This window comes from Xiphophorus hellerii, chromosome 11, assembly GCF_003331165.1.
Source record: "Xiphophorus hellerii strain 12219 chromosome 11, Xiphophorus_hellerii-4.1, whole genome shotgun sequence".
NCBI classification, from domain to species: domain Eukaryota; kingdom Metazoa; phylum Chordata; class Actinopteri; order Cyprinodontiformes; family Poeciliidae; genus Xiphophorus; species Xiphophorus hellerii.
In genome coordinates this window covers 4,454,686-4,469,398 of record NC_045682.1, presented here as the reverse complement: position 1 = coordinate 4,469,398, position 14,713 = coordinate 4,454,686, and the positions used below count along the sequence as shown (strand labels likewise).

Below are 14,713 nucleotides of genomic sequence, written 5' to 3'. Positions count from 1 at the left end.
AAACGCACGCAAACCGGTGAAACCTTCTGAAACGAGAGCATCGCTTCTGCTCTGGAAGAAGAGGTTCAATCTGGCCGGCGGGGAAAGTTTATGAGGCTGAAATGATCTGCGCTACTGGAGGAGGTCGAGGAAATGCTCACCTGAGATTTGCCGCTTCCTGGACCTCCTGTCAGCTCCGTTATCTCGCCCGTATACAAGCCTGAGTCCAGAAGTTTATCTAAGCTGCAAGAAACCAGGTACAACTCGTTACTCACAACTGGCAGGCGGGGGAATAAACTATTAGCTTCAGATTAAACCACACTAAATACTCTGGGTGGGTAAACATGCAGGGGTGAAACGATTAATCTGATTCATTGATTATTGAAATAATCGTCTACTTTTTTTTTTAACAATATTTTCTGTCCTTTATTTATTTTTATTTCTTTCCCAAAATAAAAATGACAAATAAAATTAAATTAATTAAAATTGACTCTGGTATGAAAACAAAATAAAAATGTCATTTTTAAGTCTTATTGCCCAAACGTCTAATACCTGTGTGGAAGACCTATTGTACAATAACAGTAGCAACAGATCTAAAATTGATGAAGCCATCCGTAATCTTAGAAAAACTACTTCAGGAAGTCCTACAAGCTGAGAACATTTTAAAAACCTTTTTGCCTTTTGATCACGTATAAAACTAACTAATCCATTCAAATTGGACGTGCGAGAGAAGCGCTCACTGAATAATTTTGCTGCATCACTTAAAAAGATGTTTGGTATAAATCGTCAGTGTGCCAAACTGAATCCAACTATTTCTGTGACACTTACAATTCCCTTAAAGGGGCTCTCACTACGACGGGCTCCTAATTCTTCATCTTGTCCTGTCAGAAAGTGAAAGGGGCTCCTTCAACTCTGGGCGGCGAGACGCAGCGGCTGAATACTGCGAGATGGAAACTAAATATGAAGCTGAACAAGAACAACGAGGGGAAGCAAAAAGACGCTGGACTGGGATTAGGAAGCGAGGCGTGACAGCGTTGAAGGGACGTCAAGAGTTTGTCACTGAGAGGATAAAACGGAGACAAAAACAGGAATAATCTCCGTCTCTTGGCAAGAGTGAAGCTTCTGAACAACTTGGTGAACATTTGCAATGAAGATTTCAGGTGAACTGAAGACAGACAGTGAAGCTGGATGAAGCTGAATCCTTTTCATATGTCCTACATGGTGCAGGTCTGCTCTTAATTAAGGATGCAATTATCGTTTGTCTAGAAAGTCCAGTACTTTTGAAAAGGTGTGAATGCATATTTGAACTCTAATGTGGACCAAACCAGTGGACTCTGGTCCGCCGACAAACCTGGGTTTTGGTTTGGTGGAAGTGAAATCTGGTGCGGTCCCAATGCATGACGGCAGACCGCTCCAAAAGCAGGAAGTGGACTACACCGCAGGGCATTCTGGGTAAATACAACCAAATCAAGAGCACTAGTGTAGCACTAGAGGGAGAAATGGCTTTTACCAAAGACAAAATAGAAATTCTACAACTGCTCAAATCTGACGCCTCTTTATTTTTGAGTACATTTTGTGAAGAAGAAAGTTGTAATCGTGTCTTTTTCGAGGTTTTTGTGTCGTTTCCTTCAGTGGTTCTCGGTCAGGTGAGGAGGTGAACAGGTTTTTCAACGAGTTTGGTTCATTTGGCACAATGCAATGTCAGAGCAAACCACGGCATCTTTAAATGGAACGTTACAACTTTGGTCCCCAATCAAACTGAGTCCACCACATTGTCAGATGTGAAAGCCTCATCAAGATAAGTTAAAATAATGCAAAGCTGTTCCGATATAGATGCTGCATAACTACAGAAACATCTCGTCAAGGTGATCTATGTAAATCTAATCTAGCACTGTCCTGGACAGGTGGACTTCAGAAATATTAAAACAACTTACGAACTTGCAAGATGTAAATAACTCCATACATTGAAAGTCTATTTTTTTTACTGCACAAATAAAATTGTTCTGAAACTCTGCAGGTCTGAAACTTTTCAGCAAATGTGAGATTTAGCTTCAGCATTGATTTTTCTATACAATTTTTCCACATACCTGACCTTCTCCAAAAGGTCATCTTTTTAGAAAAACAACAATATCGATCACTTAAAACAATGTCGCAGCTTTTTAATGAGAAGCCTGAGAAAGTAGCAGAGTGATCCGTGTTGGTGGTTTGTTGCATGTTGGGTCGGACCCAATGGAAACATGAATACTAACAGATGCTTCATATACCTGAATAAATGCAAACTCCAGCAGAAAGGTTTTGTCTCACAGCTTCTCTGTGGGTCACTGTACTTTACTTGGGATTGTATTATTCTCTTGTCAAATGACAAAATACTTGCAAGACATAAATAAGTTCCTTGTCAGTTTTTTTGTGTTTTAATTTAAAACAAGAGAAATAAAAGTGGTTCTTAGTCTCTGCATGCAACACTTGATCGTTCTGACTCTCTGTGATTACAGTTTGGATTCGTCGTAGTTTATGCACAGACATAAACAGCAGCTCTTTACTTCCTTTCTTCTTACTTGTGGTGAGAAATGTGACAGGAATCCACTTGAATTTACAAAGCCAAGGTCCTCCAACTTGAATGTGAGGCACTCAGTTCCCCCAATGTCGCTGTGAGATTGTCAAAAGAAGAAAATCTGTGTGGACAGACTTATTTGCATTACTGCTGCCTGTTGTGACAGCACCGTGGCGACGGCTGCGCTGTTGATGGAACATCAAATCGTCGTTCCCATAAGGACTCGGCGAGATGAAAGTGATTGCCCTTGAAAAGTCACAGATTAAAAAGGAGAAAACCCTCGGGCCGCACTCGTCAGCACGCTCTGAACACTTGGACATGAAAGGGTTCGTCTTGGCGTTTGATTGGAGGAAAATTCATGTAAGAGTTCAGATTTAAGTGTTCTGTGAAGGGGAGGGGTTGGATACGCTTACAGGACAATTTCAGTTTACAATGGACAAATATTACACTGTTTAGACATTAGTAGAGTCTTATCTCTTAGTTCAATATTTCCACAATGTTTTGCACATTTTACTCTTGCATCGTTGTCCTGATTATTACTGAGAAATCATCGTGCAATCTAGTTTAACTAAATCTACTCTCGTTCCAAGCAGCTCCACTTCCTTCTTCTGAACTTAAATTGCCTTGATCAACATCGGTTTTCGCAAGGTTTCAGTCATGCAGTTTGTTACTAAAATAATCATTAGTTGCAGCCCTAAAAACCACGTATTTTCTAACTTTATGACAAGGAAAAAAGATCTAAAAAATATATTACAGGAACTTTGAGCGTCATTGTGTAAGCAGTGTTTCTTGAGAGCCATTTAGGAAGGCTAAAGGAGCCGCAGGCTGCAGAGCCCTGAGCCTGAACCTCCAAACCTGATCACCTCCTGTCTGTTCAGCTACCCACCACTAGAGGGCAGCCAAGGCACGCTGCAACACAGCAGCTTCACCAACATGTATGATTTAGCTTGATATCACTGCTCCAAATCTCTAATTCATAAAAACCACTTAAAAAGAGCCACTGAGAGAGGAGGAAACACCTGTGGTCATTAATTATGCTGAATCTGACTGTAGTAAAGGTCCCATCCTATAAATTATGCTTTGCTGGAACAATCCACAGATTTGTCAAGACAATATTGAGTTTTTTTCCCCCCCTTCAAAGATGAATATTTACCCTTCCACGCTTCACCATACAGACAACAGAATCATGAAGCAGCTGCAGACATCAAACCTGCCATTCCCAGAACTGCAACAATGCCACGCTGACAGCATCGCTGCTTTCTTCCAAGTCATTAAATTTTGATCGTGCGACGTGCCGATGAAACGTTTTAATGTTCTCCTCTGCAGTGTTTGTTGTGTTTTCCAGTGGAAGGTGGTCACGTAGAGAGCAGAGTTAATGCAGCTGATATATTTGAAGCCACTTAAGGACGGCTATACGAGCCAAATGGAGCGACAGGACAAGGCGACAGTTTCAGCTGCCAAATTGTTCCTTCGGTTCGGGGGGTGTGAGCGCTCTGGCCACTGTTGCAGCACTTCCCACTCGGCTGTATTTCTAAATTTCTAACTGCAGCGGCTGAACAGAACTCCCATTCTCTGCTGGTGTCAGTAAAAAGCTCAAAACTGAAACCAGGGATTTCAGTTCAGTTAATCTGATATAGTGAAGACCTCCAACTGAATGTCAACAATAAAGAAAACACCCACTAGAACGACTATTTTTCAAGGTCAAAAGCGAATCATTTAAAAGTATAGAATGTGTCCTGATCTGCTTCAGGCTAAAAACAGTCAGACTATTACCATTTGAGGGTTTTATGCATCAGAACAAAATGAAAAGATTCTGGTATTTTTTTTTCTACAGTTATTCTACTCTAACCTAAACCGAAGTGAACAAAAACAGACAGACTGCACAGCTTCAGTCTTTATTAAATTGTAAGTAACCACACACAAATTAAAGAAAATCTCACTAACATGGAGGGAGCCAAGGGCCACTGAGGTTAGTGGCCAAACGTGGGGATGAGCAGAGGTTAACCGGGCTCTGTGGTCAGCGTGAGAGAAGCACTGTTGACGCCACATCAACTTTATCTTTACTTAGCAACTTTTCAGACCCTCTTGTGACTTTATTTAAAAAAAACATGACAACTTTTTTTCTGTTGTAGGAGACTAGACGAGACTACCAAGACACCTTGAATTTGTTACAGTTGTCATGCCAAGGACAATATGTATAGAGCAATGTGATTTTAGCACATTGTTGAAACACATATAAGTTTTGGTTGACCCTTGACCTCCACCTCATCCTGCACACCCCTTAGTTATCTGCATGTGTGGTTTCATACATGTGGACTACTTCACTCCTCTATGGAGGGAGCTCCTGAAAAGTCCCCACTTGGTAAGTGTGAGAATTCAAGATCTAATATGGCCGCTCCAATATGGCCGCTCCTCACATCCACATAAAGCAAGCTTCCTTTAAACATGTTTATTTTACGAGACACACATATACGAGTGAGCCTAAAATCAATGTCATATGTAGCGCCTGCAACTTTAAATTGAAAAAATAAAACATGGCGTTCATTTATGGAAAGTAGAGGTTAAAATGATCTTCATAACAGGCTCTACAAACAATGTCTACTTGGGCATTGCAATATTAAAATCCCAACTCAGAGTGAAATGGGTAATAGATGGAGGTGAGCAATGGTTGCCATGGCAAGTCATACCAAAACTGGAATTTTAGATATTGCAATGGTATATTGTATATAATGATATAGCACAGCCTTACTTTTGGAGTCTACAGGCACTGCACAATTGACTGACGTCTACAGCTGGTAGTGCTACCATGCTAACTATGCTAACCTCTAATAAAGAATGCTAATGGTAGTTTGAAATGCCACAAAACAACCTACGTAACCACAACTGCTTTCCCTTACACACACAGTGTGACATCACCTCTGCTCCTAAAGTATCTAACAAATCATTGACCGATGAAAAGCTGCTCATGGCTTCTCTATAGTTGCAATAAAAATTATTAAACATCTCAGCGATATTTATATTTTCCAGCCTTCATTAGCATATGGACAAACTATTTTTTTCAGATCCACTTTATTTTGATAAATTAACAACTTTACAAAAAAGAAAACAAAATACTATCTTACAAACCAATAACTTACAAAAAGAGGAATAGGCTGAAGCCAAGACTTAAGCTTCCCTTCCCTATTCATAGACTCAGCAGCCTACGGTAATAAAAGATATGAGATGACCGTTATTTCAAATGGATCTACTGCAGTTCATGCTTGCGCTGCATGTGAGTGTATAAAAATATATATTTTATGGAACAATTCTGTGTTTTTAGATGTGAAAAAAGGTTAGTCCAATCTACTCCATTTTATGTGCTGTACAGTAGGAATAGATAAAGATAATAATGAAATAAAAACATTAAAAGCAGAATAAGTCACACTAAAAACACTGCAGACTTCTAAAATAGGAAATAATAAACCATACTAGAATGCTGTATTGTTGGGTTTATTTATATGGACACGTGCATCAGAATATATATATATGGTTATATGACCTGGACAGTTATTCTGTACTGTTATTACTTTTCTAGAGAAGCAGAGTTTAGCAGCACTGTAACCTTGTTCTGTTTTTGAGAGACAGTTTTAATTCATAGAGAGCATTTTGTTAAGATGGAATAATTATTAGTTTATCCAGAAAGCAGAAAAAATACTGTATTTAACTGGAAAAAAAGACAAAATCTCTAATTGGTGCAACTCCAAACACAACTGATGACTGGTCTGTAAAACCGGGCAGCAATAAGTGAAAATGTTATTAAAACGTCTCATCGGAGCAGCACCAATTAATTTGGCAGAGCAGCAAAATTTAAAAAGATACGAGCCAGAAAGTTAATTTTCGGTTTTACAACAGAAAAAAAAAAAATCTATGCTTAATGAAACTAATCCTATGATTCAATATGATGAGACTGATAAAGCTTCTTGAACAGGATCACAAAACTTACAAATGTTTCCTTTGGAGTATTGATACTGGAGATAAGCCTTCCTGTAAGCCCCTGTGATGGTGTTGAGCTCCCTGTTAAATCCCCCAGGCCCTGACAGATGAAGCAGTGTGTGGAGAATTGACTTTACCTGGGATTTCCAGTGGAGAGGATGGCGGTGGAGCTCAATAGCTCCTCGTATAGATCGGCGCCCGACACTGGGAAGGCCGTGTGTTGGGCCAGCAGCACACGGCGGACGGCGAACAGAGCCTGAAACGCAGGAAACACAAACTCACAGCAGCGATGAAGAGATCAGCTGCAACATGCAGCAAAATTCTGCAACCTCTGTACTTTTAGCCACTTTTTGTGGAAAACAGCCGTGACACGAGGTTGATTTTGTGACTGGTGAATTATTTCTGTGTTCACTCAGTCATGAGTTTCATTCGTTATGCTGAAAGACCGAATGATGACTATTAGTTTCCTCCCTAATGTTTGCTTAAAATGCATTTCAAAAACTTTCCAAAGCCAGGACCTCTGACCAAATTCCCAGAGGCTTTAGAAGGCAAACCAGCCCACAGCATCACAGGTCACAGCATCACGGATAATAAACCGAGGTTTATTATCGGCCGATACTGATCCGATACAGAAAAGCAGTACTGAATTGACTTACATTTGGTTTTGTAAACAGCCATAAATGTAGTAAATTATAAATGTATTTAAAAACTCTGCACAAGTACATCATCTCTTAAATGCACTAATGGCTTCACAAGTTTGGTCAAACATGTCAAAAAACATGTGAAATAAAACATGCAAAGAAGACTATGGGTGTTAGCTTCTGTCTTGATCAAAATAATTGTGATAAATCAATTATTGAAATAATTCCAAACTATCGTAGTAATTGATTCATCATTAACTGGAGTATGCCAACTAAATTAGGCCAATAGCTGAAAGAACAAACTCAGCAGTAGTTAAGCCAAAACTGTGCAATATATCCATTTTGCATTTAAAGTAACATTCTTTGTAATTATGCTCTACCAAGAACTCCTCAAGTGGCAGTTTTACCTTCACATGGTTCAAATTAGGGCTGTTGTAAAAGAATATTTTAGTAATGAAGAACTCCATAGAATATCTTTACGATTATCCGAGGAATCGAATCTCTCTCTCTCTCTCTCTGACTCAATTCCGACGCCAGAAACGCTGTCGTACTCCAACCATCGAACCTCAAAGTTCGACAATCCTTATTTGTCCCCCAAACCCTGGCAAAACGCCGCACAATTCAACACCATGCTGACGCCATGTAAGAGCGCTTGCCCTCCACAAATAATGATCTGGGCGGAACACGGTGCGCTACATAATAAAACATAATTTAACGAAGCTTCGAGGCAGATAAACTTTCCTCGAGGAATTTTAATAATCGAGGTACTCGAATCATTCGATGAATCGCTTCACCACTAGTTCAAATTCTATTAAAGAAAACCTCCTATTAAGCACCTTTTGCTATTCAATTATGAATTGGTTGATAAAAAAAATCATCAACAACTGTATTCATGTTAAGTCAAGCAGGAAGGGTTGAGATTTTCACATGTTGATGTTAGAAGTATTCATTAAATGGTAGATGTATCGTTTGCGGCAAGTGATCGATTATTAAGTAATGCTACATTATTCCATTTAGATAATGATATTCTATTAAAGATTATTTGCATTTTATAATGTATTTCTGATATTGTATAAAATAAGCTTAAGTGGTTAAATGAAATATCTGAAGAATGTGCCAACTTGTTTTATTAGATTACCGGTCAAAATAATCCCTGAATTAATTTCTAGTGGCAGCTCTACCACAATGTTTGTTCAGGTATATTTGGAGTTTGAATGATTAAAATAGGCAGTTTTTAGCAGTTTTAAAAGAGGAGTTAAGTATTTGTGGATTTCAGCTGTTCGTGGTTTCTACCGCCGTGAATACTGGCGGTCCGCTGCATACATATTCTGCCAGAATAAATGCCGTCTGCAGCAATTTAATCAATTCTGCATCAGCGGACGGAAGGAGGAGGAGCTGCGTGGGAACGCTTTGGACACACACTCGGAAATTCTACTTTTGCTGCTTGGTGGTGTCTGCAACACAACTAATCCCTCTGAGTTTTCTATTGCCAACTAATACACAAAGTGACTGGAGTTTGTTGAAAATATGTTGACAAAACTTATATTAATTTCTAAGATAATTAAGGGGATGCACTTAAAATGAGATGTAATATTAGCTGTCAGAACAGGGAAGTAATTTTATGCATTCTTGGCTCTTCTTCTATGCTGTATATTGAAATAAAAAACTGTACAAGCAATATTGCCTTGGCATTTAACTCAAGTTTGATCAATTCCAGAAACAATGTTTGAAATAACTGTATTCATGTGTATGCAAAGGAAACTGGAAAAGAAAAAAAAACATGAAACCAAAGTCTGTATATCAGTGTAAAATTACTAAATGTTTGCTTGTCGAGTTGTCCTATAGACAAGATGAAAGGACGTTTGAATGATTCTACTGCTCTGCAGTTTCATTTAAGTGTCCTAGAATGTTCTCTGGAGCCAGTGCAGGTGACAGGAGACAGAAGAACTCCAGGAAAAAGAGGATCACCACAGGATGGTGCCTCCCTCGGCTTCATGCAGGGGGCATGACGCCGTTTCAGAACCAAAGAGCTCCTTCAGCTGCATCGTAAATGCACAAAGGAGCATCATCGCAGATCCTTCCCCCTGGCAGCTGCCAGACTTTAAAACCCTCACTGCTACAAATAGACTCAGACCTGGTCGACACGCAGCTGGATATCTGATCAGCTTTAAAAAAAAAACTCTGATGAAAGTGGAGATTTGAGAAAACTCTGTATTTATGTTTACGTGTGTACATGGGAAAACGGATATTTACTGTCCCATCCTTTATAGTCTGTGACAAATAATGCACTAATAAATCCTTGCTTTGACATGATTCCCAACTGACATCCTTTCCTTGTGTTTTATTAACTTTATAATATAATATGCTATTTAGAAGTAGTTCAAACACGCAAAGGAACCTCCTGGAGTCATGTTTAATTCCTAACGGGAATCCTCCAGCAGAATAAACTGCTAGTTAGGAAACCACATGGAGCGCCTGGCTGAATTTCTTCTATAAAAGTTTATTCTTTGAAAATTTCCCTCCAAGAAACGAGGCTCATTTAAACACGGCGTCGGTTGGAAAGTTCCTGCGCTTCAACAAAGCCTCGACTCGCCACCGCTGCTCCACACAGTAAGGAGAAACTCCCTCCTGCATATCAATAAAACTTCTACGTTGAATCTCACACACACACACGTCTCGCTTTCTCATTAATTAGGCAGAGGAAGACAACAGGCATCGACTGACACCGACTGCTAGAACAGACGGTGATGACAGAGAAGATCTAACCGGACAGGCTTTCACGCCAACTAATCAATCAGCTTTCAAAGACATCCTGTTTCCAGTTTTTACAAGTAACCTCAAAAGGTCGTAGAACCAAAAAAAATAAAACATTTCGGGTCCAGCACAGAGACAGGTCTAAACAAATGTGACTATAAATTGATTAGCTTTCTAAACTCTGCAACAGCCTTATATTTCTAAAACATGAGAAAAAAAAGGTGTAATTTATTGATTTTATTCCCAAGCTCTCAATCAGTTTGGATGCTTTAGGACTCTAAACTCCAGAGCACTTTAAGGTGATCTCTGGAGGCTTTTTATAGATTAACCTTTAGGGTATTTATATATAACAAAAGATATTTAGAAAAAAAAATAATGAAGCTGTTGTAGATGCTTTAAAAAAGCTAACAATATTAGAATGACATTAGCTCTGTTAAATGGTGCATAATGTTCTGAATCAGTGAGCATGCCACGTTGTATTTTCAACTTACTGGTATCTGCTTGATTCTCTCCTGTTATATGTTCAAGTGTATGTAATTTGGAATTATTTCCCCACCAAATAACTGCTCTTATTTACATTTTTCTGCTTTAGTTGTTAGAGTGGGTAATTCTGAGCGGATCATTTTGAATTTTCCCATAAATAATCGTTCCACAAAGAATCGCCAGAAGTCCTTGAAGACTCCAGCAACTTGTAGATGCATCTCTGCTTTAACCACTCCTCAAGCAAAGAACAAGTTGGTTAGAAGGGCTCTGCAGATGAAGAAAAGCAAAGTTTTACAATCTCAAGTCCCAAACATAGACATATCAAAAATCTGTTGACTACGTTTAGGGTGCATTCGCACCCGAGACTTTTGGTCTGCTTTAAACGGACTAGAATTTGTTTTCCCGTGGGGTCCATTGCAAATACACTCAGGTGAGTCCTGGTGGGGACCAAAGTAGTTTAGAAAGTTTCTAAGGCAGTAATATGCATTTTTAGAGGGTCCCAAGCTGACAGATGTGATCCACATGAACTCCCACCTCTCATCAGTTTTTAAGACTTTGAACCATTTCAATGAAACCCTCAGTTCTTTTATGCTTATTTATTGAGCAATAATTAATAGAATAGAATAGAATATACTTTATTCATCCCCAAGGGGAAATTGCTTATTAGTTTACAAGCTACTCAGGCCAAGGAGTATTTCTGTATTTATTCTGAATTAGGGCAGGATTGGTCCTCCATACACTACAGCAGGTATCGTGTTATATTCAGAAACTATGTGGATTAGTGCAAATGCACAATTCATTGAAACTTGCACACCATTCTTGTTAAACAATGTCATGCTGTTAATCACATTCATGCTCATGATGTTTATGTAAATATTCCACTTAAACCTTTCATTTTCACCTCTTTTTGAAAATATTTATGGATGAATGCTGAAGTGCAAATCAGATGTCTGTGATTATTTTCCTCTTATTTATTGTTAATAACCTTTTCAATACCAGATTCAGAAAGGACTATAATCAACAGCGTTGCACTGTCCGCTTCCTTTTGCTCAAATTGTGAACAAGCATTTCTAATTGTTTGAAAGATTTGCTCCTTGATTAGCGGATCCTTCTGAACCCGACTCTTTATTCATTTGGAAGAACAAATCTGCCGGGTCTCAATTAGCTCAGACGTTGCTGGCACTCCAGTCTGTCCAGGTATCATAGCATAGGTGTGTTTTACTTGAAAATCCTTCAGCAGTTTTAATTAAACTTTCAGACTGCTGTTGTCAACAGGCGGCCCGGCGATGACCTCAGAGTCGTTCCAATTTGCGGACAAAACAATGGCTCAGCTGAGCAGCGGGAGGCTGACGGACCACGGGATGCCGGTTATCAGCTCAGGAGATAAATGTCTGCAGGCTGAACACACACAGGGCAGAAACTCTGGCTGGGTCACTGAGGTGAACCTGAACCTTCTGCAGGCTGCGAGGAGGAGAAAAGTAATATTTGAAAAACACGATGATCCCACGGGGAAATATGTCTGAAGTCGCCCTACACTCAAAAATGCATTTTGGATGTTACTTCTGCAGGATTCCAGCTCACATATTTGGATTTCAAATTATTCTGCAGGTCGTTTCTCTTCGGTAAGCTCTAGTCAACAAAACGAGCATGCCAATACAGTATTGGAAAAATGAAGACTCTCTAAAAGACATTAAACACAAACATTTTACCTAAGAGTCGCTTTGCCCTTCTAGCTTATAGACTATAATTTCTGCATCTCTAAAAGGAGTCAAACACAAAAAATGTTTTAGCTATCCTGACTAAAACAGTAACAGGTGAAATCTTTTTTCCACATACATCAATGAACAGCTTGTGCAATTAGTAACGCTTACTGAAGAGCAGACTCATCCTAGACCGGCGTTAGCTTCTGTAGCTGGTTGGCTAGCATGACTACAACAGATGTTTCACTGAGAAAAGCAAAGATCCTCAACTTAAAAAAAGCCTGTCAACGTTTCCAAACACAGCATGTTTCATAACAGATAGGTTGAAATCTCAAAAAGTAGAAATGGTTGCTTTACTTTTTTCAGCCTTTCTATTATCTGCTGAAATGTTTGCTCTCGCTCGCTGTCTTGCAGCCTGAATAAACTGCAGCATGTCATTGTTGAACTGGTTTCCTTTTAAAAAACTTCTAACACTGTACTTTAGCTAAACTGTAGTCTTCCTTCAGTAACAACTTCCCCACCAGGAAGTGTGTCCAGTGCTATTTGGAAACTTTTGCATATTTTTACATATATTTAAATTTTTTACTTATTTTCTGATCAGTGGGTCACCAATCAGGATCAATCACATGGAAAAATTGACCAATAAAATTTACAAATGCATGTTCACAATACGTCTACCAATTTCAGATATTTTTGCTTGTCTTGGGTAATTAAAGGGATAAGAAGCTTACATTTGCATAGAATTTATCTAATGAATTTACCCAATGTCTGAAACAGACTAAAGTAGCCTGCTGGTATCAGTGCCAATAAGGGATCATTAGGGAAAAGATGTTTAATATTTAATTTAAAGAAGTACTTATCAAATGTAGAGACAGCTATTTATACATTTTTTAACAGTGTGTCAATACATCCTGGCATAACCGGCCCTTTAAGAACAGTCCTGTAGCATTGCTCCTATGTATCTCAGCTTCCCAAGCTGCATCTTCTGTAGAGTATTTTTAATATGAACTACAAAAAAATCTGTCAATTTTCAGAAAATATGGCGGTCTACTGTAATTTTCTACAGTTTGTTCTTCCAATAAACCTCAAAAATAGTTTATGAATTTGTTTATGATTTCCTAATGATGACCTTATTGCTGCAACTATTATAATGTTGCTGTGATTGTGCAGTCTTAATATTGGCTTTAATTTTCTCCACACTCAGGCAGTCGGTATACTGGCAGTTGAAGCTTTGGAAAGTGGGTATAAAATACATAAAATAAAATATGATTATTCACATTGAACACTGGAACATGAGTGTGAAATGTGTTTTGGGAAAAATCCAGAGGACAAGATGTGACATAAATAAATCTTTGCCTCCAGCTGCCTCTCCAACCTCAGTGCGTCAGGTGAAGACCCGGATCAGTGGATGTTTTGCTAGATTAGTGGTATTACCACCTTTGACCGCAACCTTTTGGCTGAAAATCCAGCAAATCGCTCCTAGAAAACAACTGCACTCTCCTCCTGTGGCCTAAAACCAAAACACTTGCTGCAGAGTTTGACCTTGATTCTTAATCCCTGATCTTAAGGTTTAGATGCTTATTGTCCTCAGTTATACATCTTAAAACTTAAGCTTCTTGTAATTCTACATGCAGCTGTTACATCAGTTTAGCCGATGTGGGAGGATCGAGTGATCAAAGCAGAGTCAAATAAACAATAAAGATGTAGCTGTGGTTGCAGGTTGGAGAAAATGGTGTCAATTCTTGAAAAAAAAAAAAAAAAATCAATGTTCTTTGTGTTTAATCTGTAATGATTGAAACATTTAAAACGTCATTTGTTCAGAAACAGCAAACGAGCTCTTAATTTTAAGTAAAAGGAGCTTTTATAAATCTTTCTGCATCTCACCTGATGTTAAAAACGATAATGCAAAACATGCTGCACGTGGGAGAAAATGTGTTGAAATCAAATTTAAACTGTAGAGTGTTTGGCAAGTAAAAATAAACGGCATCTCGTCTAGCCATTAGCCATTTAATTGTTTCTATAACTTCAGCGATGACTGGTCATATTAAAGTGTGTTTAATACTGAACGAATTAACCTGATTGAGTTATAAATACCTTATAGGAGACGGAGCATTTCTGTGCGAGATCCTCTATGTCAGAAGAGACAAGGTCCTCCACTGAGGAAACAAGAAGCCATCACTTAAGCTGCTAATCTTCATCATTTACCATTAAAACTCAATAAATCCGCACCAACCTGTTCTAATATCAGCAGCCCGCAGACTCCGCAGCAAACCTTCATCCAGACCAGGACACATTCCTACCAGTAACGCCACCATCGCTCCTCGTCACTCACTTCTGAGACGTTAGGAGAAAGCAGCCCGCATCATTTGCCAGTTAAAGTTAGCGCAAGTTGTTTTTAGCTTCCCGGCTAACTTTAGCGAACTTTTCCGTGTGAAAGCGGAATGTTTAAAATGCGCTCCTGTCGCCTCCGACTAAACTTAAAAACTGATTGTTTTATTAGGAGGAATACCAGTTCTGAGTAACTTTATTAGCTTACGTTAGAGTTTAGAGTTCAACGTTGTAGCAAGGAACGCGTGTCAAAGATTTGTGTTTGCCGCTCTGGTTTGCCGTAGCTCCCGCTCAATGCATTTAGG

At 39.0% G+C, this 14,713-nt stretch overlaps 1 protein-coding gene across 1 annotated transcript in view; it reads right to left on the bottom strand.

Annotated features, from left to right (window-relative positions):
* rad51d (RAD51 paralog D) overlaps positions 1-14,713 on the bottom strand; it is a 21,536-nt gene extending 6,823 nt beyond the window's left edge. The window contains exons 1-4 of the mRNA XM_032576517.1: positions 14,314-14,713; positions 14,175-14,236; positions 6,640-6,758; positions 141-222 (exon numbers count right to left, since the gene is read on the bottom strand). Coding sequence (XP_032432408.1) covers positions 141-222; positions 6,640-6,758; positions 14,175-14,236; positions 14,314-14,395 — 345 coding nt within the window. The 5' untranslated portion in view covers positions 14,396-14,713. The remainder of the gene's footprint in view (positions 1-140; positions 223-6,639; positions 6,759-14,174; positions 14,237-14,313) is intronic.